The 18297-nt window shown below is 37.1% G+C and overlaps 1 protein-coding gene across 4 annotated transcripts in view; it reads right to left on the bottom strand.

Moving 5' to 3' along the window:
• Positions 1-18297, bottom strand: part of TMTC2 (transmembrane O-mannosyltransferase targeting cadherins 2) — a 570414-nt gene that overhangs the window by 128651 nt on the left and 423466 nt on the right. For all 4 annotated transcript variants that reach the window (XM_069095098.1, XM_069095096.1, XM_069095099.1 and 1 more), the window contains one exon: positions 17407-17488. In XM_069095098.1, the coding sequence (XP_068951199.1) occupies positions 17407-17488 (82 nt within the window). The remainder of the gene's footprint in view (positions 1-17406; positions 17489-18297) is intronic.

Here is an 18297-nt window from a genome sequence, read left to right as displayed (position 1 = left end):
GAAGGAAGGAAGGAAGGAAGGAAGGAAGGGTGGACCTAATGGTACTAGAGATCTGGATTCCAATCCTGCCTCCAAAAATTCTTGGCAGACTAGGGAAGTTACTTAATTTAACATCTCTGAAACTCACATATATCATTTGTAAAATAATTTACAGTATTAAGAGGATCAAAAAGGATAATAACGGTAAAGGGTTTCATAAACCTTGAGGCACTATAATTAACGTCAATTATTATTATGCAACAAAATACTTATTCAACATTCACAAAAAATTAATAATAAAAGCGATTCCCTTAAAGATGAATAAACTGATAAGAAGTTTTCTTCTGGTACTAGACTTCTCCTCTGGGAAAAAGGTGCTAAATTTTAGATTAACACAGCTCCAGGATAGCTAAGTGGGGAGTGGATAGAGCACATACTGGCCTTGCAGTCAGGAAGACCTTAATCCAAATCCTGCCTCAGACATTTACGTCCTGGGTAATCCCAAGCAAATCACTCTCTCTTCCTCAATTTCTTCAACTGTAAAATGGGAACAATAATAGCATCTATCTCCTAGGGTTGTTTTGAGAATTAAATGAGGTAATATTTATAGAGTGTTTAGCACAGGCACTTAATAAATGTTTGCTTGTTTCCTTCCTTCATTCCTTCCTTTGTCCATCCATTCATTCATTCCTTCCTCCCTTCCTTCATTCCTGTGACCCCAAGGAAATCACTTAACCTCTATGGCCATCAGGAAACTCCTTAGGATTTCCCACCAAGTCATAAGTGGGTATTTCTTTCAATTTATTTATTTTAATTTTCAACATTCATTTCCACAAGATTTTGAGTTACATATTTTCTCCCAGTCTTTCCCCTACCCACACTCCAAGATAGCGAGCCTACTGAATACCCCATCCCCCTATCTCATCTCTCTTATATCCTCCCCCATCTCTCCTCCACCCCTAACTTTCTAGTAGGACAAGATGTATTTCTATACCCCAGTGCCTGTATATCTTACTTCCCAGCTGCATATAAAAAACGATTTTTTATTAACATTTGTTTTTAAAACTTTGATTTCCTGATTCTTTCCCTTCTTCCCTCCTCAACCACCCCCACTGAGAAGACAAGCAATGCAATATAGGTTATACATGTGTGGTTATGCAAAATGTTTTTATAGTTCTTATATTGTGAAAGACTAATTATATTTCCCTCCATCCTATCTCACCCTCCACTTATTCTACTTTCTACTTTGACCCTGTCCCTTTTCAAAAGTGTTTGCGTCTAACTACCCTGTCCCCCAATCTGCCCTCCCTTCTATCATCCCCCCTCTTACCTCTTTCCTCCTACTTTCCTATAGGGTAAGATACCCAATTGATTGTGGATATTATTCCATCCTTTTGCCAAATTCAATGAGAGTAAGGTTGTTCCATTCCCTTTCACCTTCCTGCTCTTCCCCTCCATTGTAACAGTTCTCTCTTGCCTCTTTTACATGAGATAATTTACCCTAGTCTATCTCTCACTTTCTCCTTCTCCCAATATATTCCTCTCTCACCTCTTAATTTTAGTTTTTAGATATCATCCCTTCATATTCATTTCATCCTGTGCCCTCTATGTATACATGTACACATATATACACACACTTACACCTTCCTATATATACATATATGTATGTATACATATATGTATGAATATACATATATACACACACACACACACAAACACATATATTCCCTTCAACTATCCTCATACTGAGAAAGAGTCTCATGAGTTACAATTATCATCTTTCCATGTAGGAATACACATAGTTCAACTTTAATAAGTTCCTTATGATTTCTTTTTCCTGTTTACCTTCTCATGCTTCTCTTGCTTCTTGTATTTGAAAGACAAATTTTCTGTTTAGCTCTGGTTTTTTCATCAAGAATGCTTGAAAGTCCTCTATTTTACTAAATCACCATATTTTCCTCTGAAGCATTATACTCAGTTTTGCTGGCTAGGTGATTCTGGGTTTTAATCCCAGCTCCTTTGACCTCCAGAATATCATATTCCAAGTCCTCCTATCCCTTAATGTAGAAGCTGCTAGATTTTGTGTCATCCTAATTGTGTTTCCACAATACTCAAACTGCTTCTTCCAGACTACTTGTAATATTTTCTCCTTGACTTGGGAACTCTGGAATTTGGCTATAATATTCCTAGGAATTTTCTTTTTAGGATCTTTTTCAAGAGACGATCTGTGAATTCTTTCAATTTCTATTTTGTCCTCTGGTTCTAGAATATCAGGGCAATTTTCCTTGAGAATTTCTTGAAAGATGATTTCTAGGCTCTTTTTTTTATCATGGCTTTCAGGTATACCCATAATTTTTCAATTATCTCTCCTGGATCCATTTTCCATGTCAGTGGTTTTTCCAATGAGATATTTCACATTGCCTTCTATTTTTTCATTTGTTTAGATTTGTTTTATAGTATCTTGATTTCTCATAAAGTCATTAGCTTCCATTTGCTCCAATCTAATTTTGAAGGAATTATTCTGTTCAGTGAGTTTTTGAAATTCTTTTTCCATCTGGCAAATTTTATTTTTTAAGGCACTCTTCTCCTCATTGGCTTTTTGGGCCTCTTTTGCCATTTGTGTTAGTTTATTTTTCAGGTGTTATTTTCTCTAGTGTATTTTTGGGTCTACTTTAGTAGGCTATTGACTCACTTTTCATGAATTTCTTGCATGTTTATCATTTCTCTTCCGAATTTTTCCTCCACTTCTTTTACTTGACTTTCAAAATCCTTCTTGAGCTCCTCCATGACCTGTAACCAATTCATATTTTCTTGGAAACTTTTGATGCATGAGTTTTGACTTTGTTTTTTCTTCTGGTTCCAAGTTTTGATCCTTTTTGTCCCCAAAAAAGGATTCTATTCTCTGTGTTTCCTCTGCTTGCTCATCTTGCCAGCCAATTACTTGACTTTTGAGCTCTTTTCCATGGTAGAACTCTGCTTCCAGAGTGGAGAGAGCTGTGTCCCAAATTGCTGGGGTTTTTGCATTTGTCAGAGATATGAGGAAGGTGCCCTTTCTACAGCCACCACAAGCTCTGGTGTTCCTCACCCTAGGACTACCACCCAAAACTGAGAACTAGGTCCAAGCAGGTCAAAGCAAGAGCAGTTAACTTCTGAATGGTTGCTTGGTCCCCCTATGATCTATAGCCCAGGAGCTCCAGAGGCAGCCACATGGCAGCAGCTGCACCCACTAAGCTGCTGCCCACCTCTTGCCCTGTGGCCAGGAGCTGGACCATGCTCTTCTCTCACCCTGGATCGACAGGGTTCCCCACTGACCTTTTACTTTCTCTTTGGTATTTATGGATTGAGAAGTCTGGAAACTGCCACAGCTGCTGGTGATTTCCTCTCCTGAAGTCTGCCCTGACTTGTTTGTGCTGCTGGTCAGGGTCACCCTGGATCTGGGCCCATGTAGCTCATATGAGACTGTGCCTGGCCCCCAGCTTAGTGCAACAGACCCTTCCTGCCAGCCTGCTAGGCTGCCATCAGAGGGAGATTTGTTTCTGTCACTTTGTGGGTTCTGTAGCTTAAAAATTTGTTTAGAGTAATTTTTTTACAGGTATTAGAGGTCATTGGAGTGGGTCTCAAGCAAGCTCCTGCTTTTACTCTGCCATCTTGGTTCTGCCATAAGTAGGTTTTGAATTGTGGAAGTTTTTTACACTGATGGACACTGTTAACAGATCACAGACACCTATGGGAATACAAGTAAGCAGTCTCTGGCTTCCCCCAAAATATCTCCTGTTTTCAGTAATTAATAGAAGGGTCTTCATAAATGTGAAATAACCCTGTGTTTCCTTATATAATTTCGTTTTGCTCTACTCAGTAATTACACCTCTTTATTGATCATTTAAAAGTCTTTAGTTCACAGACTGACACATTCTTAATCAATAAATATTTATTAAGCACTTTCTATGTAACAGGCATAATGCTGGGCAAAATAAAGCAGTCATTCTTCTCAAGGAGTTTATATTCTATTGGGAAAATAACATGTATAGAGGACATATATACCTATACAAAATGTATTTAAAGAAACTAACAAAGTAATTTTCATATGAAAATCAGGGAAGCTCTAAAAGCTAAAGGGAGGATAAAGGCCTCATACAGAGGTGGCTTTAAGTGGTGGTTATGAGGAAGGTATCCATTAAAGTCATAGAGATGGGAGATGTGGATTGTTAGTCATACCTCCTACTGGTAAAACATTTCAGTGAGATCTAGGGTTTGTTAAACACTACAATCCTGGAATGACAAGAAGAAAATCCTTTGTAGCCCCTGCCCAATAGGGAAAGCTAACATTTTCCCTCACATCTGACATTAGGTCCATTTGCATTCTGAAATGTCTGAGGTCAGATGTCATAGGAAACCTACAGGGCTAGGACAGAATTCTAGACTACTTGAGTATTATTACATATCTTAATAACAAAAAAAAAATTTTCATTTAAAAATCTCAGGTAAACAGATGAAACCCATTTGAACTTCTTCCTTGAGTTCATTCTAATTCTAATTACATTTGGGAGGCAGGCTTTTGTACAGGGTGTCCCAAAAGTCTTTGTGCACTTAGAAACTTCAGTTCCCCCCAGACCCACACAGCACATATAACAGGGTGGGAAGGAATGGAAGGAAACATTTAATATGGGCATTTTTTTAAAGTACTGTCTATTCCTATTATAGAATCCAGGACATTCTGTTCTGCATTAAAAAAGAAAAAAAATATATATATATATATATATAATTCTGGTCTCAACACTTTTTTTCTTAAACAAAGACCTATTTAAAACTTTATTTTTCTTTTCAACCAAGACAGTAATGTTATTTGTTTAATTAAAAAAGTCATTACTTCTGTTTCTGAAGAAGATTAAAAATGAAATAGTACATCACACGGAGCTTCTGCCTATCTCCAGACTTGCTGGCTTTAATTAAGGAAATAAATGGATCCATAGGCCTTAACCCAAGACCAATGAGGAACATATTTGCTAGCTCTTCCTCCCAATATTCAGAGAGGATACACATCGGTTGTGAGAACCAGGAAGATTTTAACAGGGTACTCTCCCCCTACCCCAGCCCCACCTGACCCAATCTTTTCATGTAATTTATATCAAATAGAACTCAAACCCTCTTAGACAGAAGAAGCTGAGGGACACAGCTCTATTTATCTCAAAGACTGCAATGTTAATACATTATTCATGGCACCTTACAATTCATAAAGTCTAAGAGTTTCATTTTATTATTTTCTTTGTTATTGTTGTTTGTCCTTTGTCCATTAGGAGGATCCTGACATCAAGGAGGCGATGTTGTGACATGCAAGTGAATTGGATTTAAGTGAGGGAGGTTTGTGCAAAGTCACCAGCCTCACTTTCTCCTCCAGAGCCATCTGGATCCAGTGGCAAGATATAGATCAGGTAGACTGGAAATGGCCCTGGCCTTTTTAAGCTAAGGTCTTTATAGATGAAAAAAAGACTGAGGCCCAAAAAATTGAAGTCAGATGCCCAAGTTCACACAGATAGGAAAAGGTCACCTAAATTAAAACCCTTTATTAAATTAAATTAAATTAAAACTCTTTCCCCAATAGCACCATACTTCCCAGGTCACAACAACTCAATAACATCTTAAATGAATTATTAAAATCTGGGCTAAGCCCCTTGAGATCACTGAGGTGTTAGGAGCTAATAGTGCTATACACTTATTAGCAAGCTTATTAGTCATTGTACAAAGGGGAGATGCTAAAAGAATGTAAAAGATCAGAGATGATATTCTTTAACACATGTGATAGTTCCTATTATTTTAGAGGCATTATGGATATAGTAGAAAAAGCAAGGGCCTTTCAGTCACAAGACCTCATCATGTCTGCTGTTTGCTGATTCTAAAACAAAATCTGACTATAGGACAAAATGTAGCATTAAATAATAATAATAACTAGCATTTGTTTGTCCTGTTTAAGGTTTGTGAAATACTTTTCAAATACTATTTCATTTTATCTTCATATCAACCCTGGGAGGTAAGTACTATTATTATCATTTTACAGTTGAGGAAAATAAAGGAGACAGAGTTTACCTGACTCACTCAGTCACACAACTGATAAGTATCTGAGACTGGATTTGAATTCAGGTACATCACATTATCTACCATCTATATGAAGGCCTCCCTCAAAAAGTAGTTACTCCATATATGTTAAAATTATGCAAGATGTTGACAGATGGATCTTTGAAGATAAATTTGTTTCATGATCCTTGGATATTGACATCAAGTGAGGTATTAACAAAGGGAAACATATGCTTGCCTAAGATCGCTGCCAAAATCAAAGATGTTCTTGCCTGGACAGAATTTAATACAAGAAGGATTCCCTCTTGATGGTCAGATTCTTTAAATGTTCCAATTCATAAGTAACATTATATTCAATGAAAGCCACAAAGCCTCCTTGGTGAAATGGAAAATATTTTTTTAAATGGTGTAACCAACCATATTGGAAAAGTAACATGGATGAAAAAATGCATATAGTTCAAAGGCCCAATGAGTTTTCTATTTACATACACACATATGCACATGTACTCAAACATACACAGACACACACATACACACACCCCTTAAATCAGGTGCTGATACAAATTAATAATGAGATTGGAGCAGAATTATGCAATAGGAAGAGATCCTTCTGAGTCAAGTTGGGAAATTATGTAAATACTTTAAAGTTGCTCCCTGCTGTAAGAGCTCATTGTTTTAAAACTGATGTCCTATTAGTTAATCTGCATGTCTCTGAGTCATGGGACACAATGATCTAGGAGAAATAAAGTTACAAATAATTTATGAATTTAATGAAAAGACACTAGCAGTGTTAAACAGTTTGCAGAATATTACCAAGGATGTCTTACACACAAGAATTGAGCAAAAGATATCATTGAGAAAATGTATGACTGAAAAAGGATTTCAAAAGGTTATGATAATGAGAGGCAATGGGCCATAGGATCTTCAAGACCCTTGAGTGTATTCTTCTCATTTTAAAGATGAAAAGACTGAGGCTGATATGGGTTAACAGATGTGCCCAGAGACACAAATTCCTGTGTCCAGTACCAAAGATTCTATACAATACACCTAATCCTGGTGAATAGTCTAATTACTACATTGGAACCTTAAGATGTTTAAGAGAGAAAGACAGAGAAACAAAGAGAAAGAGAGAGAGAAAGAGACAGACAGACAGACAGGAGAGATACAGATAGAGAGATAGAGACAGAGATATTGACAGAGAAAGGACTTTAGTATGTTAAATGAATGTTCTATGTACATTTTACAGAGATACATACAGAAAAAAAAACTACCAAAGATGCAAAAGTTTGCAGGAGAGGAGTGAATAGCCCTTCCAACTCTGAAACTCTGATTCTAAAGCATGGTTGTTTGATATGATGACAGACCCACAAGTCAACACTAACTGTGTATGTGTATGTGTGTTTGTATGTATAGGTATGTATGTGTATATGTATATATACACATATACATGCATACACATATATTGGATCTTTGATTTCAATGATATTATAGGCTTCTAGAATCATAGATTTAGAAATAGAAGGAACATTAAAGATTGAGTCCAAACCTCTCTTTTCACAGATGAGGAAACTGAGGTATGAAGCAGGTAAATGACTACGCCACAGCCACAAAGTGTCTGGGTGGGATTTGAACACATGTCTTCCTGACTCCACATCCACCATTCTATCCACTACTCCACATTGCCTTTATAAAGTATTTCTAAGCAGTCTCTCATCTAAGCAGATACCAGGACTAAATCTGCTTAGCTTTTGAAATCAGAGGAGATTTTTTTAAAAGTCAGGGTGGAGGGGCAGCCAGGTAGCACAGCAAGTAAGAGCACCAGCTCCAGTGTTGGGAGGATCTGGGGATCAAATCTGAGCTCAGATACCTTAGCACCACACCCAGAAATAACTGGCCGTGTAACCTTGAGCAAGTTACTTAGCCCCAATTGCTTTAAAAAAAAAAAAAAAGTTGGGGCAGCCAGGTAGCACAGCGAGTAAGAGCACCGGCTCCAGTGTTGAGAAGACCTGGAGATCGAATCCCGGGCTCAGACACTTAGCACCCACCCAGAAACACCTGGCTGTGTAACCTTGAGCAAGTTACTTAACCCCAATTGCTTAGGGGCGGCCAGGTGACTCAGCGAGTAAGAGCACCGGCTCCAGTGTTGGGATGACCTGGATGAAATCCAGGCTCAGATACTCAGCACCACACCCAGCTCGAGCAAGTTACTTAACCCCGATTGCTTTAAAAAAAAAAAAAGTCAGGGTGGTATTGTAAGAGACATCCTACCAGTAGGTAAGGAACTTCCCCTCCTATTGCAAATCTGTACCTTTTTTTTTTTTTCACATTTTTCAATCCTAGAGAACTTCCTGGAGCACTGATATGTTAAGTGACTGGCCTAGAATTATAAAGAAAACATGTGACAATAGTGGGATTGAACCCAGCTCTTCCTGTTTCTCTGGTCATCAATTTGCACAATTAGCCATGTTGCCTCCTGTCTGTAAGGAGAACTCACAAACACATAATGTCCAATCTTGACCATAGTGTATATTTTGGTGGGGATACTAGTAGGGACTACACCTATGATTTCATGGATACTGTTAGCTAGGTCCTTGTAAGGAAACTCCCTCCACCAATGCAGGTAGCACCATCTTGATTCACCCAAAGTCACCAACCTAGTAATGAATTCACATCTTCCAGCTTCAAGGCCAGCTCTCTATCCTCTACACAACACTGTCTTTCTGAGGATTGTAGCATAATCCATAAGCAACTCTGTTCATAGTCATGTTTTTTTTTTTGTGTTATTGTATTTTGTTTTCACTTTCTTGCCAGAGTCATTGCAGCATCTACTTTAATTCAATATGGAATTCTCTGAATCACATTCTCAGAAGAGGACCTCAAGTCCTCTCTTGTGACATACATAAATTTCCATTAAGACTTCACATGGTCTCAGGTGTCCAGAGGATATTTAGAGATCCCACAGAACCACAGAATGTTTGGAGCTGGAAGTGACCTCATTGGTATAACCCATAGTTAAGTAAGCATCTCCCCTACTGCACATCTGACAAGGAACTATTTCCTTTCTCCATTATATTGTCTATTTTCCAAATGTGTCTTGAAATTTTAGGAAATGAATGAAGAGAAATTAAGTATAAAGATTCACTGATTCCACCCTATTTCATTTCTATTCAAATTAAATCATAGGACGACACTGGAAAGGCACCCATGTGTAGTGGACAGGTGTAGGGAGGAAACAAGCATTTATTATGGTTTTATTTTATTTATTTATTCATCTATTTGTTTATTTGTTCATTTTAATTGTTTATTAATAATTATTATGTGCCAGGAACTTTGCTAATTGCTTTACAAATGTTATCTCTTTTGATTCACACAATAGCCCTATAAGATAGGTGCTATAATCCTCATTTTACAGCTGAGGAAACTGAGGCAGAGAACTATTAAGAGACTTGCCCTGGGTAACACAGTTAGCAAGTGAAGCCAGATTTAAACTTAGGCCTTCCTGACTCCAGGAACAATATTCGACCCACTCTGCTACCTAGCTTCATCTAGGCACTGAATAGGGCAGTGGATTTGGTGTTAGGGAGCTCTGAGTTCAAATTCTGCCCTAGATACCCTTGGCAAATATTTCACATCCCTGTGCCTCAGTTTCCTCATCTGAATTGCCTCTGATCCCTTCTAAATCTAGGCTCCTGTGATCATAGAGAACAGCAAACCTTACCCCCTCATTTTAGAGGGGAAGAAGTGAAGGCCAACAGAAAACATGTACAAGGTTATACAACTGGTTATGGCAAAGCCAGGCCAAGAATAAGTTCATTGATTTTTTTTGGCTGAATCACACTTTCATTTTGGACGAAAAAGTTATAAAATGTAAAAGAGAAGAAAGACATTTCCCCCAAAATTGAAATGTTTCATAAACTAGGTCAATAACTATACTTACCTATCTTTCATGGGAATAAGTAACAAAGTTAAGGAAGAAACAACAATTTCCACTATAAATGCCTCTTTCTCTCTTGATGAGAAAACCAATGGATCACTGCATGTTTTAAAACTTGAAAATATCCATGATTTTATCTTTTATCACTGAAGTCACCCTCACCAGTGAAGCAGATCAAAGCCTCTCCATGCCCCAGTGGATTTTCCTTCAGGGTTGCTGGGACCATGAAAAATCACCACTTGATACTTGCTGGCCAAACACTTAGTGACCTGCCTCTCTGAAATAAACTGCTCCTTGTACTTCATACAAAACAAATATGCCACTAGGCCCTTACTCAAGGTTTCTCTCCAGCTGGGTCCTAATTACTGCTAATAATGAATCCCAGGAAGTGGTTGCATGTATTCAAATTTTCACTATTTGAAATCATTATTATGTAAAATATGGTCATTGGTTCCAGCCCAGTGGAAATTATGTAGTGCCAATTAAAATAATGTGACCATTTCATGTAATTCATTATTCAAACTACTTGGGACCACTGAGTTTTGCTGGCTTGGCCTTAAAGGACCTAGGGTCACCTCTATATAATGATAAGTCCTTTAAGAAGAGGATAATCAGGGGCAGCTAGGTAGTGCAGTGAATAGAGCACCAGCCCTGGAGTCAGGAGGACCTGAGTTCAAATCTGGCCTCAGACACTTGACAAACTTACTAGCTGTGTGACCTTGGGCAGCCACTTAACCCCGATTGACTTGCCTTCTTCCTCCAAAAAAAGAAGAGGATAATCATGACACAGCTCAAAAAAATATACATACACACCCGAAGAGGCACTGAACAATCTTGTATTCCATTTCCAAGAGCATTAAATGCTGTTGTAAATTTGAGAAATCCCTATTGTCACGTGCCATCTGGGCCATGTTCTCCAAATATCCATAATCTATAACAGTTACAGTCAAGAGTCTAAATCACAAATTCAACCAGGAGGCTGAACTTCCATTGGAATACAGTATTTCACTAGTATGTTACTCATCGTCTCCCTAAAGTAACACAAAAATACAATGCCATGAACACACATACATTTACATTTACCCAATTCTATGCAAGTATGTCACCATTTTAAAAAATCTCTGAGCACACATCAAATATTAGCTTATAATGCTAGCCAGCATTTATACAGTACTTTGAGGTTTGCAATGCATTTTACTATCATCTCATTTTATCTTCACAACAACTCTAGAAGGCAGGTTCTATCATTGTCCCCATTTCACCCATGAGGAAAAGGAGGTAGCTAATGTCTGAAACCATTTTCTGACTCCAGATCTAGCATTTTATCAAGTGTGAACTAATACTATTTTTATTGTTGTTGTTGAGTTGTTTCAATCACGTCCAACTCTTTGTGATGCCATTTGGGGTTTTCTTGGCAAAGATACTTGCCATTTCCTCTTCCAGCTCATTTTACAGATGAGAAACTGAGGTAAGCAGTGTTATGTTTGAGCTCAAGAAAATGAGTCTTCCTGACTCCAGGCCCAACAGTTCATATACTGCCCTCAAATATTACAAAAAATATAATTATTACCATATCACATACAAGATAAAATAAAACAATAGCTTGCAATAAGCTTTGTAACTAACTCTAGAATGGACATTGCTCCAACTAAGAAAAAAAATACCCTTTTAAGCATTAGTTTAATCAAATTTAATGATGATTATTAAGTCTATATTCCATTATTTTGTATGATCTTAGACTCACCGCTTACTTTCCAATAAAGAACTGATGAATTAAACTTACAAAATTAAGTTTAAATTCCTTTGCCTAGATTTCAATCTTCTTCCAGATCTAGCCCCACTCTCCCTACTTATCCAGTTTTTATTTCTATTTACTCCTTCCTACTAATCTATGCTCTGGCCAAACTGAAGAATTCTTCGTGTTCCCCCACCTACTCTCAGCATTTTCTCCCCTTTGTACATTTAATCATGAAATTCCTAAATCCTTCTCTCTCTTCTTTTTGCCTGTTCAATTTCAGTCTATTCTCTAAAGCTCAATTCCAATACTACCTCTTCATGAAGCATTCCATGATTCCCCTCATCAACAATGACTATTTCCCCCTTAGACTTCACTTTGTTTTGTGCCTTTTTAGAGTACTGATTTTATATTGTAGTATGGAGGAAGGAGGCCCATATCCAAGCCCAACTCCACCGAAAATGTTCAATCTAACCTAATTTTCTCCTATGCTTCACATTCTCTACTAAACCATTAGCTCTATGAGACTAGAGACTATAGTTTAGTTAAACTATATCCCCAAACACTGAAAATAATGATTTATACATAGAGATACTTACTAAATGTAGATTGAATACATCACTGATATCATAGCACTTGGTAATCTTCTTCTGCCCCATAGTCTATTTTGTATATTATACTTTTCTATGCACCTTACCCCTACTAGGCCATAAGTTCCTTAAGAACAGAGACCTGATATAATTGAATGTTCTATTTCCCTCAGTTCCTAATCTGTATATATCTAATTAATATTTGTCAAATGTAAATGAATGTGATGGATATAAAAGCATTCCAATTCAACTTTAATAAGTCTTCAGAATCAAAATTAATACATTGAAGTATAATTAAAATGAAGAACCTGGATAGATGAATATTTGCTAATGTGGCATTTAGATTACAGGCTCCTTCCCCTTTGGACCACATCTTCTCTTTTGAGAGAAGTTTCTAATGAGCTTTTATTTGAGTGTATAGTCACACCTAGCACATATTGAAACAATCCAATTAGGGCATGAAGCCATATTCTGTTTTTTAACATTTTCAGACAGATGTGAGTGCTCAGTATTCCTTTATGGGAAGGTAAGCACATGTTTCAAATATAAATCCTCCAAGAAATTTTGGGTTAAATATGTAATAACATGGCTTCCTTAGAATTATACATATGAAAAACGAAACTTGCCTCCCTCCTTTCTAATGATAGGGGGGAAACTGTATGGGAAGAACATTGCATAAGTTGTCACATTGGGTAACAGTTATTGGATGGTTTTCATTAGTTGTGTTAAATGCCTACTATTTTCCAGGAACTGTGTTAAGTGTTAGGATACAAAGAAAGCCAAAAGCTCCTCCATTCAAGGAGCTCTCACAGTCTGGCTATAATGTAAAAACAATACTAAATACTAAACCGTATTTCTTTCTTTTTTGGAGGCAACTGGGATTATGTGACTTGCCCAGGGTCACATAGCTAGTAACTGTTGGAGGCTGGATTTGAACTCGGAGTCTCCTGACTACAGGGCCAGTACTCTATCTACTATGCCATTTAGTGCACCCTTATTTCTTAAATGATACTATTACTCAAGATCTAAAAAAGCTTCCAAACTTACTTATCTAAAATGTCAATTATATAATATAGGAAAAGGGATCTATCCAAGACCCAGAAAACATGGATATTGGTCTTGGTTCTGCCATTAGCTACTCTGCCACCCTGAAGAGAATACTTTTTAGGGCCTCAGTTTGTCTAAAGAATAATGAGGGAAGGGGGCGGCTAGGTGGCACAGTAAATAGAGTACCAGCCCTGAAGTCAGGAGGACCTGAGTTCAAATCCAGCCTTAGACACTTGACACACTTACTAGCCATGTGACTTTGAGCAAGTCACTTAACCCCAATTGCCCTCCAAAAAAAAGGCAAAAAAAAAAAGAATAATGAGGGTAGATAGGAGCATCTCTAAAGCCCACTTGAAAACACAAAATTCTATTGTTCTGTACATAATTTTTCATTATTCTTTTCCCCTATGGTTTAATAATTGTAACATAGACAATAATTTATTTAAACAAACACATTTAAAAAATATTTTAAGGTTTGCAAAGCTGTATATTTTCAGTCTGTGCATATTGTATACACACATATAACATATTTGTGTATAGGTATGTATATGTAATACCCAAACTTACACGTATGCATGCATATATACACTCACACATATATGTGTAGGTATGTATATATATGTACACTCACATATTATATGTATGTATATAAACAATTATTTAATTTGATCTCACAAGAATCTTGGGAGCTAGATGCTATTATTATGACCATTTTACATATGAGTAAACTGAGGCTGAGAGGGATTAAGTGACTTTACACAGAGTAACAGTTAGTAAGTGTATGAAGCAAGATTTTAACTCTACTCTTCCTGGCTTTAAGTCTGGTTTTCCTATCCATTATGCTACCTAGCTGCCATTTTGAAAGAACAAGATTCAGTAGTTACATATTGGCCAACTTAAAATGAAAAAGGCTTTTGCTGATTTTCAAAATAGATTGGCTCAATATTATCTAGTCCCTTAGTTTTTCTTCCTCTTTCTACATTTTCTTTTTGGGCTACTTCCTTGATCATTACTACTGTCATTAAAGAGAAAAAATGATGCAAGTATTGATTAAAATTTTGCTTCAGTATATAAAAGCATGGTTTACTTTGTACAGACAAAAAATACAAATACACAGGGCAGCAAAGTGGCACAGTGGATAAAGTGCTGGGCCTGGAGTCAGGAAGACTCATATTCCTGAGTTCAAATCTGGCCTCAGACATTTACTAGTTATGAGACCCTTGGCAAGTTACTGAAGCCTTTTTGCCTCAGTTTCCTTATCTATAAAATAAGGAGGAGAGGGAAATGGCAAACTAGTTCAGTATCTTTGCCAAGAAAACTCCAAATGGGGTCATGAAGAGTCAGACAGGACTGAAAAACAATTCCACAACAACATAAATACACAAATAAGTGACATACAGAAAGAAACGAGGAGACATTGTTAATCACTTAGCATATTGTCTGGCACATAGTAGGCACTTAATAAATGCTTATTCCCTTCTCATTCCTCAAGGTAGAGAACTCCGTATATTTAAAATTCCTCCACTGCTGCAGGTCAGAAACATACAGTCTCATAGAGTTTCTTGGAGAAAGGAGACACTAAGGGATTATGTGATTTAGCCAACATCACATAGTCTATATTAGACTAAACACTGGAAACATTGGAATTTTGCTGACTCCAAGCCTAGACCTCTGTCCAAGGTAGCTCTACCAACAATAATCAATGACTATGTGATTTATTTGTTTGACATATATGTATTATTTTTTTTCATTTTCATGAACTTGCATTTTGAAAAATGCTGATTTTAAAAAAAGTATATGCTATTCTTGTCACCTGAAACTACACAAAACATTTTTTTAGAGAGCATCAGCTGTATTCTGGAACAGAAATAAAGCACAGAAGTTCTTAGGGAAGGTTTGGTTGTCTTGATTTCATATAAGAATATAAGAAACAAGACTCTTAGAGGTGTTATAGGTTTCAGAACTGGATGAGACTTTAAGAGAGTACTTGGTCTAGCTCTTTTTTTTAAAGATATGGGTAAACTGAGGGTCAGAGAGGCAAAGTGATTTATCTGAAATTGTACTAGAAATAAAAAAAAGCCAGTCTTTAAATTTAAAGCCTTTGACACCAAACCCAGAACCATACACCCCCAGAGAATGACCACAAATAATCTGCATATTAGAATTAGTGAATCCACTCACGAAAGTCCCAGGTTCATAAATTTAAAGGAACCTTAGAAGATATCCAGTGCCAATTTTTAAAAAAAGAGGATACTGAAACCCAGTTAAGTCCTGAACCATTTTCCATCTTCAACTCCAAATGTAGCAATGAAGGGAGCAAATCTAAAGGAATAACTTCTGAGGAAAAAAACCTAAAGCATCCAATTAAATTATTGGAAATAATCTTAGAACACATAGTTAGGGGCATTAAGTTGAGGCTGGATGAAACATAATTTTGCATACCCATTGGTCTTCCAGTATAAAGAAAAAAATTATAGAGCTATTCTGCATTATTGATAGTAGCAAGAGTGAAAATTGTGGGCCCAAAGAAATGCTGGTTGGAAATATTTTATAAAAGTAACACTTTTTTTGCTTCACATAAAGAACCATGACTATAAGCTGCCATCTTAACACATCGCACACATATGCACACTAATAAGACTGCAACGCAAAAAAGAAATTAGAAGCTGTTATGCGACAGAATGTGAAAAATTACATGCTGCATTTTACTGGAAAAATTACACGTCACTAACCTCAATTTATAAACACTCACACAGACATGTAAATAAACAAATGGACTTGCGGCTGGTTAAGTGTATCCTCTATTTTATTATTTCCATTCTTCCTCACTGATGGCCTGTCATTGATTTATTTTTATCAGCTGGAACCAGGGGAAGGGATTAAGCAATATATGAGTATATTGGTTCTATTTCCCCTAAATTTAATTTCCTTCCACCTTCAGGTTTTCCACCTGAGAATAAGGAAGATAGCAAAGCTTGAAGAATATCAGAAAATACCTTTTGCAAAAGATTAGCAAAATTAGATGTTTTTTTTTGGCTCCTGGAAAACTATTACAGCTGCAAATCTGGTAGAAATAAACAAAACTTAAGCAACACCAAAGCAGCTAAGTGCCTCACTTAATACATGAGTCACTGTTAATGAAACAGCTGCACATGATAGTGCTATTATACAGACCCAATCTGGAGAAGCTATAGGCTAAACTGAAAGGAATTACTGCTTGGATTTCGTCAGACATCCTTGCTGGGAAGGGCTGGGAAGCTCAGCTGTTAGAGGTCAGTGGAAGGGGATCACTAACCTTGGGCAATCCACTCATAGGAATAGTCTAACATAGCCACCAAGTACTGTTGGAAATAAGCAAACTTTCCAATTCTCTAAGATACTTTCCCTCCCCCTCTCCCACAAAAGAAATAAATAAGTCTTTTGCAGGGTTTTGCTAATTTGAAAAGTGAACACAAAAAATTAAGTCTTCTTTGAGGTGATCAGTTATGTTGAAAGGGAGAAGGTTTCTGGGAAGTTTTGTCATTTCAACCATGTACCCATTTGAGGTTTTCTTAACAAAGACTGGAGTGGTTTGCCATTTCCTTCTCCAGCTCATTTTACAGATGAGTAACTGAGGAAATGGGGTTAGGTGAATTGCCCAGGGTCATATAGCTAGTGAGTGTTTGAGGTCAGATTTGAACTCAGGAAGATGAGTGCTCCTGACTCTAGACTAAGAGTTCTATCCACTGTACCACTAGTTGCCCTCTGGGTGTTTTACTGCTAAATTATTTCATCAGAAATTATTTAAAAGTCTTAAATATGGAATCAATGTCAACATTTGTAGCTCTTCATTAGGCATACAGAATAGAAAGAGAAGGAATGAACAACCAAAAGATGAAGGAAGTTCACAAAAGATGAAGGAAGTTCACAAGGGAAGGATAGAGGAAAGGAGAAGAGAGAGAGACAGAGAGAGGGAGAAATGGAGAAAGAGAAAAAGACAATGACAGAGACAGACACAGACACAGAGAGATAGAGACAGAAAGAGTAGGACCTTCAAGTCAGCAACTACTCACCATAATGCATGTAACAGCTGCCTCTGGTGGGATCCAGCTGAATAGCCTTTAAGAAGAATTTTTCAGCCTCACTCTTACGGCCCTTAAAGAAAAGGAGAGAAGGAGAGAGACAGAGAGAGAGAAAGGGATGATTAAATAATCACTAGCCCTTTATGGTTCCTAAGTCACCACCTACTTCCTGTCTAAAAATGAATTACTTTATCTTTAATTTCTAATGATTAGACGAAATATTTAATGCTCGGGGCGGCCAGGTGGCTCAGCGAGTAAGAGCACCGGCTCCAGTGTTGGGATGACCTGGGGATCAAATCCGGGTGCAGATACTTAGCACCACACCTAGAAATAACTGGCCGTGTAACCTTGAGCAAGTTACTTAACCCCAATTGCTTAAAAAAAAAAAGAAATATTTAATGCTCAAGTTATTCATTCCCAACCTTCATATGGATGTTGTAGAGTTTCAACCATTTTTGTTGACATTTCCTGTGGTGAAAAGTCTACTCAATGTTACAGTATACAGATCAAAATCATGCTCCTGGAGAATTCTTAGCTCCTTACATTTTAATCTTAAGTAATTCATATTTGTTACTTTGATTTATATTTTAATTATTAGCTGATTAACAATTTGTTACTTTAACTTTTTTTTACTTGAAAAATTAAATGAAAAATATTGATGCTAGTTTTGAGTAAATGACTAACTAGATCAATCATAAAAATCACAGAAACAAAGAGTTGGAAAGGACCTCAGAAATCTTCTGGTCAAAGCAAAAATCTATTCTAGAGCATCTGTAATAAGTGCTCATTAAGGAGGTGAAGATATCCAGTGATGTGCAACCTCTTACCTCTCAAGGCAGTGTAGCAGCAAGCACCCTAGCATACCCAGGGTGGCTGCCAACA

The sequence above is a fragment of the Petaurus breviceps genome, unplaced genomic scaffold (genome assembly GCF_028583685.1).
Source record: "Petaurus breviceps papuanus isolate PSGF00001 unplaced genomic scaffold, PetGlider_PUasm1.0 225, whole genome shotgun sequence".
NCBI classification, from domain to species: domain Eukaryota; kingdom Metazoa; phylum Chordata; class Mammalia; order Diprotodontia; family Petauridae; genus Petaurus; species Petaurus breviceps.
This window is presented reverse-complemented; position numbering and strand designations above follow the sequence as displayed.